Source organism: Lissotriton vulgaris, chromosome 11, assembly GCF_964263255.1.
Source record: "Lissotriton vulgaris chromosome 11, aLisVul1.2, whole genome shotgun sequence".
Taxonomy (NCBI): Eukaryota; Metazoa; Chordata; class Amphibia; order Caudata; family Salamandridae; genus Lissotriton; species Lissotriton vulgaris.
This window is the reverse complement of record NC_141699.1, coordinates 1,064,169,272-1,064,181,361: the sequence shown is the minus strand read 5'-3', so window position 1 is coordinate 1,064,181,361 and position 12,090 is coordinate 1,064,169,272. Positions and strand designations below refer to the sequence as shown.

Sequence of the window (12,090 nt, the reverse complement as noted above, 5' to 3'; positions counted from 1 at the left end):
CCTTCTGTTGCACCCCCCTTGGAGTTAGAATAGTAATTTTTACCCCTACACTACCCAATACTTACCATACATGCAATGTAATGGTATGCGTTGTAATGGTATGCGTTGTAAATGTAGTATGCTTTGTAGTGGAATGCGTTGTAAAGGTAGTTTTAAAGAATTGTAATGGCATGCGTTGTAATGGAATGCATTGTAATGGATGTTGCGGTGTAAAAAATGCGTTGTAAAGGTATGCGTTGTAAAAGTATGCGTTGTAACAACATACATCCCATTTCTTTACAGTGTACAAATATGGGGGCCTGCAGATATGTCCTCTTGTTGTTTACAAAGTTAATTTTCTAAACAACGTAATTTGAACCTTGAACAGTTAAGGATACAGATTATTCTAAGGCCCTGTGCATCTGATTGTGTTTTAAGGGCATCTCCTTCCCTTCCATAGTGACTGGAAACTTCAAATTTTTTTTACTTAAATGTCTATTTAGTGTTTCCTAAAATTGCTTTGCCCTTAAATCAGAATTTTCAAAAAAGATTGGAGCAATAAAGGAGGGAAAACCGACTTTGATGTCATGGACAACAACACAAATGCAAATAATGCTGCAGAGTAATACAAACGGTTGCACAGGGATGCTGTCATTGAACAAACATTCAACACCAACCTTTTGGTGTTGTGCTTATCAAAGAGAAGTCTACTTTCAGGTGCAAAGTTAGATTTCTAGCTGATACAGCAATGAAACGTTTCACAAAATATGAATTCTGCGTCGAAATAGCGATGCCATAGCTAATTTGGCTCACATTTCAAAATGTCTAAGTTTAGCTACCATCTTTGCTTTGTGACATGTGTATACTTTATTTCTAGGCAAGCTGGTATTCTAACTGTCGGATGTGAAGTTGTTTTTTCTTCTTTTCCATGTGGAGAAATGTTTTCCTTTCTTTGTGATTATCCTGGAATGTTCTAATGAATAGCACATTCAAGAGACATATAGTCCATATAACTTATCTAGTTGCAGCTGGTGTAAAATTGAAGGACATAGAGAGAAGCTCGTAGTATGAGAAACCTTGGGAACATATTCAGTATGCAATTGTATCGTTCTTGCTTTAACCTGCTTTGATGGCCTTCTTGTGAACTAGCTCTCTTCCTACAAGGATTGAATGTTACAGACAAACACTGGTTTTCAGTAATATTTTCTTTATTAATAAGCCAAATATGGACCCAACACAGTTGGGCTCATACCCTCTTGCCTTGCTCACGGATAGGCATGGTTCCGAAAAAGATGCACGTGTTACAAGATTACAGAAATACAATATAATTTCCTTACAAAAGTCTTTCTTCATGCGTGTTTCCTACAGAGAGGTTTTAAACCCTTTATATCCTCAAAGCCACAACATGGGGTCTCAATACGATGTTGGTGAGACTGAATTGACGGCACATCATTGTCGGTCCCACAGACAGCTGAAGCAGCGGTAAAACCATTGCATTACGATGCGGTCAGCCCAGCTGCATGGGTGAGGGACCAACAGCTGTGGTTCCCAAAGGGCTCAAGGAGCCCGTCGGCCCAGCGTTGGGAATGTAATCCCTACAATGAGGGCCTTGCCTGCTGAGGCACCGCCATAGGGATTACAATGGCCCATTCCGACGGCCTTTCAATGGCGGACCAACCGCCATTGAAACGCTGTCGAAATTGTCCATGCCCTGTATAGCAGGCACCATGAGGAGCTTGGCACATATATGGTGCAGGGATTTTTTAACACAATCCTGTTAGCATTGGGGCTTTTGCTACGGCCATCCGCTAGGCCACAGCACGAGCCTCAATGCAAGGAGGCATGATTCCGATAGCCTCAACGGCGGTCAGATCCTAATTTGGCGTCCGGAATCGTAATCGGGCCCATAGTTACTAATTTCAATCCGTGTGTATTCATACAGCAACGTAAAATTAATTTTATTGCCAAAATGTAATCAATACCTTAATGAGAAGATAATGATAAATACATATCACATTTATTTTTGTCATTGACCACAAGTTATAAAATTGCACACACAAATATAAATAACTAGTTTACCTGTTGCGCGTTGCTGCGATATCGGAAGAAAGGAAATTTAAGGAAACTTGTTATGATAACATTCAATTTACATTGTGTCATTTTTATTGAAACTTATTCATTTTAATATGGAAAACATTTTAAAGTGTTGTTTTAATTCTGTTTATTTATTCAAGTGCTTGTGGATACACGATATTTTTTGTTTTTCCGTCTGGTGCGTACACGAATAAATCAGAAGGTTTTCTGACGCGTGAGCTGGCCACATACAGTTGTCCATGTGAGAAGCACAGATTCTCCAAATCTAGTACACACACGCGCAGTGATTGTCCTTGTGCTATGTTGATGGTCATTGCAAAAGCGAGTCACACCGGAAACTGTAAACGTTTAGTATTGGAAAGATTATGAGGGCCCTGGGGGGCCAGGGGGCCGATATTTAACCGATTTCTCTTTTTTGTTTTGCCAGAAACCTTCGCTGGAGTGTACTCAACAACTTAAAAAAAATTATTTTTTTTGCCAGAAACCTTCGCACGAGTGTACTCAACAACTTCCCAAAGTTTCATAGCGATCGAATGAATGGTGTACAATACATAAAGGACAAACAGACATACTTTCGTTGTTATATATATAGCTATATACCTCCTGTCTTATCATAGTATATATTCGTACATAATATAAAATCCTAGGCATTGATAGCATCGGCATAGATAGCCTTCATTTCAACATTCATCTCATTGTTTGAAGCCAAAGTGGACCGGAGCACACATTCTTATGTTCTGATGGTCAAAGAATGCCTTATCAAAAGAGAAAAGGAGGAAAACGCAAGGAGGGTGAACAAGAAACAATAAAGAGACTTACTCAGAATTTTTTTTTATATAACTTTGAGACATCTCTCAGCATCAATGACTTAGGCTCATAAGCCAGGTAACAACCACTGAGGCTACAAATATTTTCTCATCACATCTCTAGGTGTACTGCTAGGTCCTCCCTTACATTCGAACTTCCCGGCACCACTGTTTCCAAATGAATAATATATTCAGATTCCAGCTTACGTAGTCCTAGGCACTGATCACTCTCTCTTTGATGTTTCTGCACCTTGTCCATGCCCAAGTATGTCTTACGTGTCCAGTCCCCAGTTATGTTTTTCATGAAAGTGTTGTGCCATTGGGTATTTTGAGTTGTTATTCATGCTGGTCCTCATATGATCTAAAATAAACTTTATTACTTGAAAGATTGTACTGCCAATGCATCTTTTGGACAGGGACACTCTATTCAATAAATAACATGGTCTAGTTTACATTAAATACATTTCCTAATCTCATAAGGGTTTTTCTGAAACGGAAACGCATACCAGGTTTTGTTTGGGCTATAGTTTAACAAAAAATCGGTTCTGTTGAGTAAGACAGGTTATTTGAATAATGCTCATAGATGCAAATGAAAACAAAGCAGCTCTCTGATACAGGGACTAGTGTTTAGTGAGAAATCAATTGCTCAAAACACGGAAGAACAAAGTTATAATTTCAAAGTGTTGTATTGTAGATATTAATACATGATTGCTTCTATACAAAACTGAATTACTTCATTCGTGGATTAATTATACATACATAGCAGGACCGTCATAAAAATGTTGTGACTTTTTGTGAAAGAGTGCTCAGTGAACAAGATAATATATACAGTGTGGGAAAATGAATCTATACAGATGTATATACAGGTACAGTTGGAGTTTGGTCAGATGATGGTTTGATCTCAACCAAGGATTCCTGTGATTACTGTGGGAATCCTAGTGATTCTGAACCTATGGATTCGTTGACGTTTCGACCCTAGTGTGCCCCTGTAGGTGGTCACGGCGGGTCTTTCTCAAGACAGGGAGGGAAGGACGGTTTCAAGATCAAAGCAGGGTTTCCTCAGGTTGATCTAATGTGGCTCAATGGCCTCTCGCATCTATCGCGTCGGTCAAGATGCTCGGGGGTTATCTCGCTCTCCGGTGCCGGTAGCTGCTTCCCAAGCAAGCAACGAGTACAAGAAAAAAATCCTTGGGTTCCCTCCTTAACCAAGGCTGCTGAATCTCAATTTGGAAATGACTTCAGACTAACATGTCCCTAATGTTTGTACTTCTACCATATACGATGCTTGGTCTATTCCCTATGTGATTACCTATTGTCTGTTCACCTTTCAAAATTGCTCTATTCTTTGTCAGGACATTCACGATCATTTTAGAATCATTATTGATTATCGTAATAACCCTGACTTTATTGGCAATTTCCTTCCCTTCTCCGGGGTTGTACTTTCGTATTCCCTCATTCCATAGAGTAATTTCTCCCTAACTTTAGGTTCAAACCTTTAAGGAAGGCAAGCCATAAAATAGAAAATAAAGTTAGATTGACATTAAAAAATAACAAGCAGTAAGCAGGGAGCAGAGTCGAATTCCAGTATAAGTACCAGTATTGCTTACAAAAGGTCTTCACCTTCAGACAGATAAGAAATGTCTATAGGTAAGACCTAAAAAAGGGAACTATTTTGAAAAGCAATACATTTTTCAAAAGAAATAATTAGGAAAAGTACATGCTGTGATTGAACGCATTAATGCAACCAATTGCATGAAAGGGACACCTCTTCATTACTGTGTTATGAAATGTGCATAGTTTTATCCTTTTAAGAGACGGTATCTATTTTAATATTTTCATATTTTTTAGCACTGTTTTCCTTCTGTGCTTGCAGTAAAATGTCAATACTTCTTTTGTTTCATCAGCAAAACCAAAGCTCCTATTTTGCTGCAGGAGTCGAATCCAGGGACAGATTTACAGGTTGGTGGATAGGGTACACCGTCCCAAATGTAACGGAGTACTACGGCGGAGTACCCTGACCACCAAACCTCGGTCAGCCCACCTCGTTTAGAGATGGGTAGTTCTTAACTATTCTGTCAACAGACACCCCATTTCTCTGTCAGTGAAATACTTCCTCTGATTGCCCGATGGAGTAGGGGCCATCGGAGGCCGACCATTAAACCATCCGTCCTATTTATGGTGGACGGCGTAATTGCTTTTTTTCAGTTCCTCATCCTCAAGATAAACCTGGTGGTGAGGGACAGTAAAAATCACTAGTTGGCATGTCAACATCCACTGGAAGTACAATCAGTGCAGGGTTCCACCTGGTACAGTTGAAAATTCTACTACAGGGCATAATACACAAGAACAAGGTTGCACCACATGGGGAAGATAGACACAAAAATGTCTGAGGGGATGCGGAGAGTCAGAAACGCTACCACGTCCACTGGTAGGCTGCCAGAGGATTAAGTACTACTGGGATTTGGTGAGGGGCTGGCTCTGTGAGGCCACCAGGAAAGAAATAGCTCTTGGCCCGGTGCTAGCAACCTTAGGGATATGGGGAGAGCAGACATTGACCAATGACATGTTGTTGTGTGCAACAATGACCTCACTGCAGCTAGAAGGGACATAGCGCAGCTATGGGAAAGTAGAAATACCCCAACAGTGGAACAATTGATGATCAAGAGGGACTGGTGTATGCTGGCACAGAAATCAGTCTACAAAGCTCGAGGTTGCCGGAGAAAATTTGAGAAAGTATTCGGCCTGTGGCAAGAATACGGAAAAAGAGACTAACTTCCCCATGTGCGGGACAACCAGAAAGAGACTGGGGTCAGTGTAAATCCGAGGGCTTGGAAAAATACATTGTGCTCCAAATCTGGAGTATTGAAGGGACCCATTGGGGGGCAGGACATTGGATTGTGTAGTAACTAAAATGTATGCCCATTACAGACACTTGTCCACTGTTGAAGAGGATTTTCAGAAGGAAAAACTAGACAATGGGAATATCTTTCACATGATTATGGAGCCATGCTTCATCATCGGACCTGCTCCTCACTGTGCAGTCGCTGCAATGCCAGAAAGGCACCCACAAGGGTGATCTTTTTCCTAATGTAGCCCGCTGAGGTGTGCCTAATCCTACAGTGAAAGTTAGTGGTGTGTGAAGTGCTGCAGGGTGTGGTGAAACAATATGAATTGAAATAGGCTTTAAATCCCTGAACTTGTTTAATCAAATTCAAGAGGAGGTAGGTCTGATTAAAAACAAAGCGCAAACTAAATAAGACATAATGTGCCAGATGTTTGCCATATCAAGGGAAGGTCAACATGTTTCATACCACTTTTGGTCCCTGAAGGAATCCATGGAATTTCATCAGGACCATAAAAAAAAGTACCTCAAGGCACTCTCATCAACGCGCCCAGATCGCTTGAGGTAATATTACATCCAATGATAAGTACTAACACAGGTAACCATTACCAACCCCTTGGTGGAAGAGATGCTGTTACCCCCCGGGGCAGTTAAACGGGTGCCCCATCAGCTGAACCCGACACCATGTTTAGGATCATATTTGCAATTTTATGAAAGCCCAGCAGTCCTCCGAGGCAAGTCTTGGTGTTCAAGTTAGAATACACATTGGACTGTGTATTCATCAAGAGGAGGAGAAAAACGCGAAGTGGCTCCCAAGACAACTCTCATTAAGTATTGTTGTTTTGTGAAATGTAAACAATCCTAAAAAATACGTTTTAAAAAAAGAAAAAACACTAATTTCCCTCACACCCTGGGAGAAAACCCAGTGGGCGTGGGGGTCATTTGTTTTTTTGTGTGTGCGAAAACAAACTCCCTCTCTGGAAGTTTTGTTTGTGAAAAACAAAATAATGTCAATAGTTTCATGTATGGCTGTTAAAACCAACTGCAGCAATGCACCACATTTGTAGCACCATTACAGTGCTTTTTTTTGAATGTACAGAGATGGCCTCAGGGCCAGCAGTCATTTCTAAATTGGTAACAGCCACTGTTCCATCTGTCAAACTTGAAATCAGACTCTCAGTTCTACATTTTAAAAGTTTGATCACTTTAGCCGAACCATGTAAAGCAAGTTACATATGAACCACATGTTATCCAAAAAGGTCTGTGATTTCTTTGCAGGTTTTTCTGTTGCTGAATTTTGATTTCCTTTGAGTCGTTTATTAAGAGCTCATTAGCAATGATGAAAACAGTCCTGATTATTGTACCTGGAAGTACACCAAAGAAATCTTTTGCTGTTAATGGTGGTACTTGGATAGACACATATATTCCTCATATGTGGAGGGAAAGTTTGAATGATGGTAGTTGTTTCAAATTCTTGATTTGTACCCACCCCCAACCACAATGATCTCTCCAGTGATATAAGAAGCATCCGATGACAAGAGAAAAGACACTAGCCCGGCGCATTCCTCTGGCTCTCCCACTCTGAGGGCAAAAAGAAAACAGCATCATTAACAAACATTTACAAAGCCAAAAGTCCTGACTTTTGTATAACATATGCAAGCAGAGCCAAAAAACATCCTTGTACACATTGACAACGCTCACACAGACATGCACATAAGCAAACAGAGTAACATACTTACCAACCTTCATGCACAAACAATCACATCTACAGAGACAGACACATAGACACACACAAATACAAATCACCAGGCCTAAAAACACCCAAGCACACAGAGTTCCTGATGTGAAATCCATGCACAGACCAACAGATATACAAGTACCTGTGCACAGATATATAGATACTCATGCACACAAACCGTCAAACCTACATTGGCTTGTGTTCAGAGGTAATCAGACATGTAGTCACCTCAGTGGACCGACCAACAGACATCCAATTATTAATGTACATAGACGAACACATTGAAATTCACATACTTTTACAGACCAAAGTACTGGTCTGTACAGTATACTTATAATGAGACAGAATACAACAGGCACATATAGATTTATGGGTTTGCCAGACAGGCAGATGGAAAATGAAGAGTAAAGTATGGGAGATAAAGCTGCCATGGTCACCTAAAATGTAGCCTTATTATGCAGGACATCACAGTTAGAATGGAGAGAAGGCCAATGTCTGTTGAATCCTTGCCTTCCCATTGGAAACATTATCCTCTGTCGTACTGGGAGATGGAAGCCTTCACTCTGCAAGTTTATTCAGTTTGTAACCCTACACAATGCTTGTCTTGTCTGGAGCGAACACTTTTATGAGCACTCTGCATGTCATATTAATCCTTTGCCTCTTTTGAACAAACACATGTGCCACACTGCAATGAAATATTTGTTAGACTCCAGGGCGAATCTATATGAATCTATACAAAATGTAAATTTGGTAGGTACTCCATGAACCCTGAATTACACATTTTTAATCCTGGAATTTGTAATTATCAGGCATGTTACGCCATGTAAGTCAAATAGAATAAACAAAGGGCCTGATTCACAAAGGTAAACTGAGACAAAGGTCGAACTTTATGACTTTCGGTATAAACAAAGGGCATTTACGAGTAATAAAGTTAGACTTTTGTCTCAGTTTAATTTAAGTTTAATTTAAGTTTTGGTCTCAGTAAAACTTAAGACCAAAACTTCAGTTAGACTGAGACAAAATTCTAACTTTAGTACTCATAAATGCCATTTGTGAATACCAGAAATCAGGGCCAAAGACGGCAGCTACAGAGTGCATTTATTTTTAACTGAAATCCTGAGACTAGAACTGTTTCATTTCATCGGATTGCCTTAACTTTTATAGGGAAATTCCATCAGACATGTGAAGGGCCCCAAGTATTAAGTCAATCAAACATGTATTTGACAAAAAATATATTGTTAGGTATGGCAATGCAATAACTTTGATATTATTTTATTAGAACAGATTATTTCTTTCAACTAATACCACCTTCACAAAAAAACAAGATAGAGACACTGGGCCTGATTCACAGAACTAACTTAAGACAAAATCCTATACTTACTACCATTTTGGTATTCACAGAAGGCACTTACTCATTTTGGTATTCACAGAAGTTAGGAGTCCTAAGTTTAGGGCTCCTAAATGTCTTCTGTGAATACTGAAAGTCTTAAAATTAGGATTTTTCTCAATTTAGAAGTAGTAAAGTTAGGACTCCTAACTTTAGGACTCCTAAATGCCTTCTGTGAATACCGAAAGTCTTAAAATTAGGATTTTTCTCAATTTAGTAGTAGTAAAGTTAGGACTCCTAACTTTAGGACTTCTAAATGCCTTCTGTGAATACCGAAAGTCTTAAAGTTAGGACTTTTCTCAATTTAGTAGTCCTAAAGTTAGGAGTCCTAACTTCTGTGAATACCGAAATGAGTAAGTGACTTCTGTGAATACCACAATGAGTAAGTGCCTTCTGTGAATGCGAAAATGGTAGTAAGTTTAGGATTTTGTCTTAAGTTAGTTCTGTGAATCGGGCCCACAGGGTGGTACACCGTCTAAACTCCATTCCTGAATTTGCCTCTCACTCAATCAAAACTCCAGCACTTCCACATACTGCTCCAGGGTTCCTTATACTTAGGAAGACTTCGGCACCAGAATACTGTAGGAAACGTTCGTGGAGCCAGGCCTAAAAATAAGGCGAATCTCAAAGGCAACATTGCTTGTGTTTCCTTTATTATTTGTACATTGATGCACATACTTGCACCTTAATGCCTACATTTAATTGGTATGACCTTTCCTTGACCTTGTGAAGGTATATTCCTACACTGAAAGAATGAAAAAGCAACTGGCCTGTAACAGTTCTCCTGTGTTACTTGCTGTCTTCTTCAGATCTCAAGCTTATTTATTCGCCCCTACCCCAGGGTATCATGGAACACTATTTGAAAAGTAGTAATTTTTATTCGTGTTGAATTCAAGATTTACTTTGATCGTTCTGACTCAAAGAAGACCATGCAGAGGGATGGCAGAGTAAATGTTATCAAGAAAGGTGCTCTGACTAGCAAAGAGACTGCGTTTTTTTGAACAACGTTGAGTTGCCACACATCGGAAGAAATAATTAAGTGTTTCGTATTTGATAGCGACACCGCGAGAAACTGCCCACTACCATTACGCAAACAGCATTTATTACGGCTTTACCACAACCGATTTTAAATCTGTCCAAACGAGGGGACAGAGAATATTTTTTCCCTTAAATTCAAAACACAGGATTTATATACCCCTTTAACTGAAGTCACAGGTTATAAATCAACAATAACCTAGTGGAGTGTGGTAAATAAATATTTACCGTCGGAATTTCTATGCGGTAAAGTTCAATAAAATAACTTAATCGGAAATGAGAGGCAGAGTCCATGGTATCTGAGTTATAAGGGTTTTATTCCATAAATGGAATGGTTCGAACCATGGTATCATGTTCCTTTCACCGCTAAGGTTCAGGAAGGGATAGACAATACTTTATTAACAGAGTACAATATATATAGTCAATGCATATAGTGGTGATGGATACAGAAGGCGTAACAGCTGAGAGAAACGAGATAAGAACACATGTTCGTAACAGAAGGCGTGCACAAGGGCGTACACAGAGGTGTGTGCTAGAAACGTCACATGAAAGTGTCACAAGTGGGTGGATACATAGAGGAATCTTGCAGTGTCAGCAGAAATCTGTAGCAAGGATGCGCGCGCAGCAGCATGACGTGTGACTGACGTGAGGCTGGAGGGTGCAGGGGACTTGACATTTAGCACTAGAGGAAAGAGACAGAAGTCTGGCATGTCAGATCGACTCGTTCCTAAATCATATCTGATATCTTGTGTTTGGGGAACTATATTATCTAGAAGGAAAGGTCTCTTGGGCAGAGGCTACTCTATACTGACTATTAATGCGTGCATATGTGACTACGTGTCTGCGTGTAATGCGAGGGGCCATGGGCCTACCATGGTAACGGGAGCAATGAATTACTTGCATGGAGACAGAAAGGCCGGGCCCTTTGCTCTGCAGCCGGGGATTGTTTATCTACTCTGCTAGACTGGAATGTGTTTTCGAGGAGCTGAGCTCGACTATACTGATAACTTGAAGGCAAAATACTGTCTTTGGCAGGCAAGCAGGCCGAGCCGGGCACCTCTCGCCACGCAGGGAGTAGGACAGAGGTCAGGAATGTATCCCACGTTGCAGCTTTCAGGAGGCAGAGAGCAGAAAGGGCTCGATGACAGAAATCAGGGCCTAGCTCTGCAGGGCTAGGAAAACGTGAAAGTGCACCATGAAAAGACGTTGACAAGGCATACTTAGGAACTGAATTATCAATCCATTCATGGTGGATCTGAAAGAGGACATGTTAACGTTAGACGCAAATGTATTTGCGTCTTCATAGCTGGTCGAGGAGGGAAGTTACATGCACTTTAAGCTCGTACATGGAGACGGTGGGGTACACGTTAGGGGACATTTCTTGACCATAAAAATTCAAATTACCTCATTCCCTCCTTGTCCCCTACGGACCCTTCATGATATATCGATCTTCATTAATCCATCTATCTGTTCATATAACATCATTTGCTCATCCTTTCTCAGGCGGGATGTAGAGCGTGAACTTGAACGAGGAATGCAGGCTGTGGCACACAAGCCACATATCGCTGGCCCACATTGAATGCAGAGACAACAACTGAATACTATGGCCAATATAATCCCTAGGAAAGAAAGTAGCTTCCATCCCCAGGCTGTTATCGTACTCCAGAACCAACCGGACCAAGTCCAGGTGCCTGGATCCTGATGAATCTGATCAGCGATCTTATGAAGACGGGATATGGCTCTATATACTGATGGTGCATTTTCTGGAATGAAAACACAGCAACTCGATCCGATGACTCTACAAGCCCCGCCCCTATCGGCCAGGATGACGTCAAGGACGAGACAATTCTGAAGAACAAAAAGTCTTATAGCAGACTGTTCCTCCGTTAGGTTACTTAGGGCGGAAGTAGTTTCATTCACTACTGCTTCAAGGGTTCTGGTCAATTTTCGTATCAATTTACTATTCGAGACAGGTCCTAAAAAGAAAAAGAATCCTCTATTGAAATCTGTATATTGTTCCCATGCTGTTTCAGTCTGATCTACAATTGGGAGTTCTCTCTTGTGTCTAGATTGTATAAGCTGAGGATTTCTATGGTAATCAGGAGGAGCTAGAAAAACAGGGGGCAGTAGGAATGCAATGTAACAAGTACCATCCCAATCTAGGGGTAAACGTATGTATGCGGTATGACCACAAACGAAATAGGAATGA

General features: G+C 40.6%; 1 protein-coding gene across 1 annotated transcript in view; it reads right to left on the bottom strand.

Moving 5' to 3' along the window:
* Nucleotides 1–1,169: 1,169 nt before the first annotated feature.
* The window catches only part of LOC147684079 (dehydrogenase/reductase SDR family member 4-like), a 143,755-nt gene continuing 132,834 nt past the window's right edge, over nt 1,170–12,090 (bottom strand). Inside the window, exon 10 of the mRNA XM_086944436.1 lies at nt 1,170–7,302. Coding sequence (XP_086800562.1) covers nt 7,188–7,302 — 115 coding nt within the window. The 3' untranslated portion in view covers nt 1,170–7,187. The remainder of the gene's footprint in view (nt 7,303–12,090) is intronic.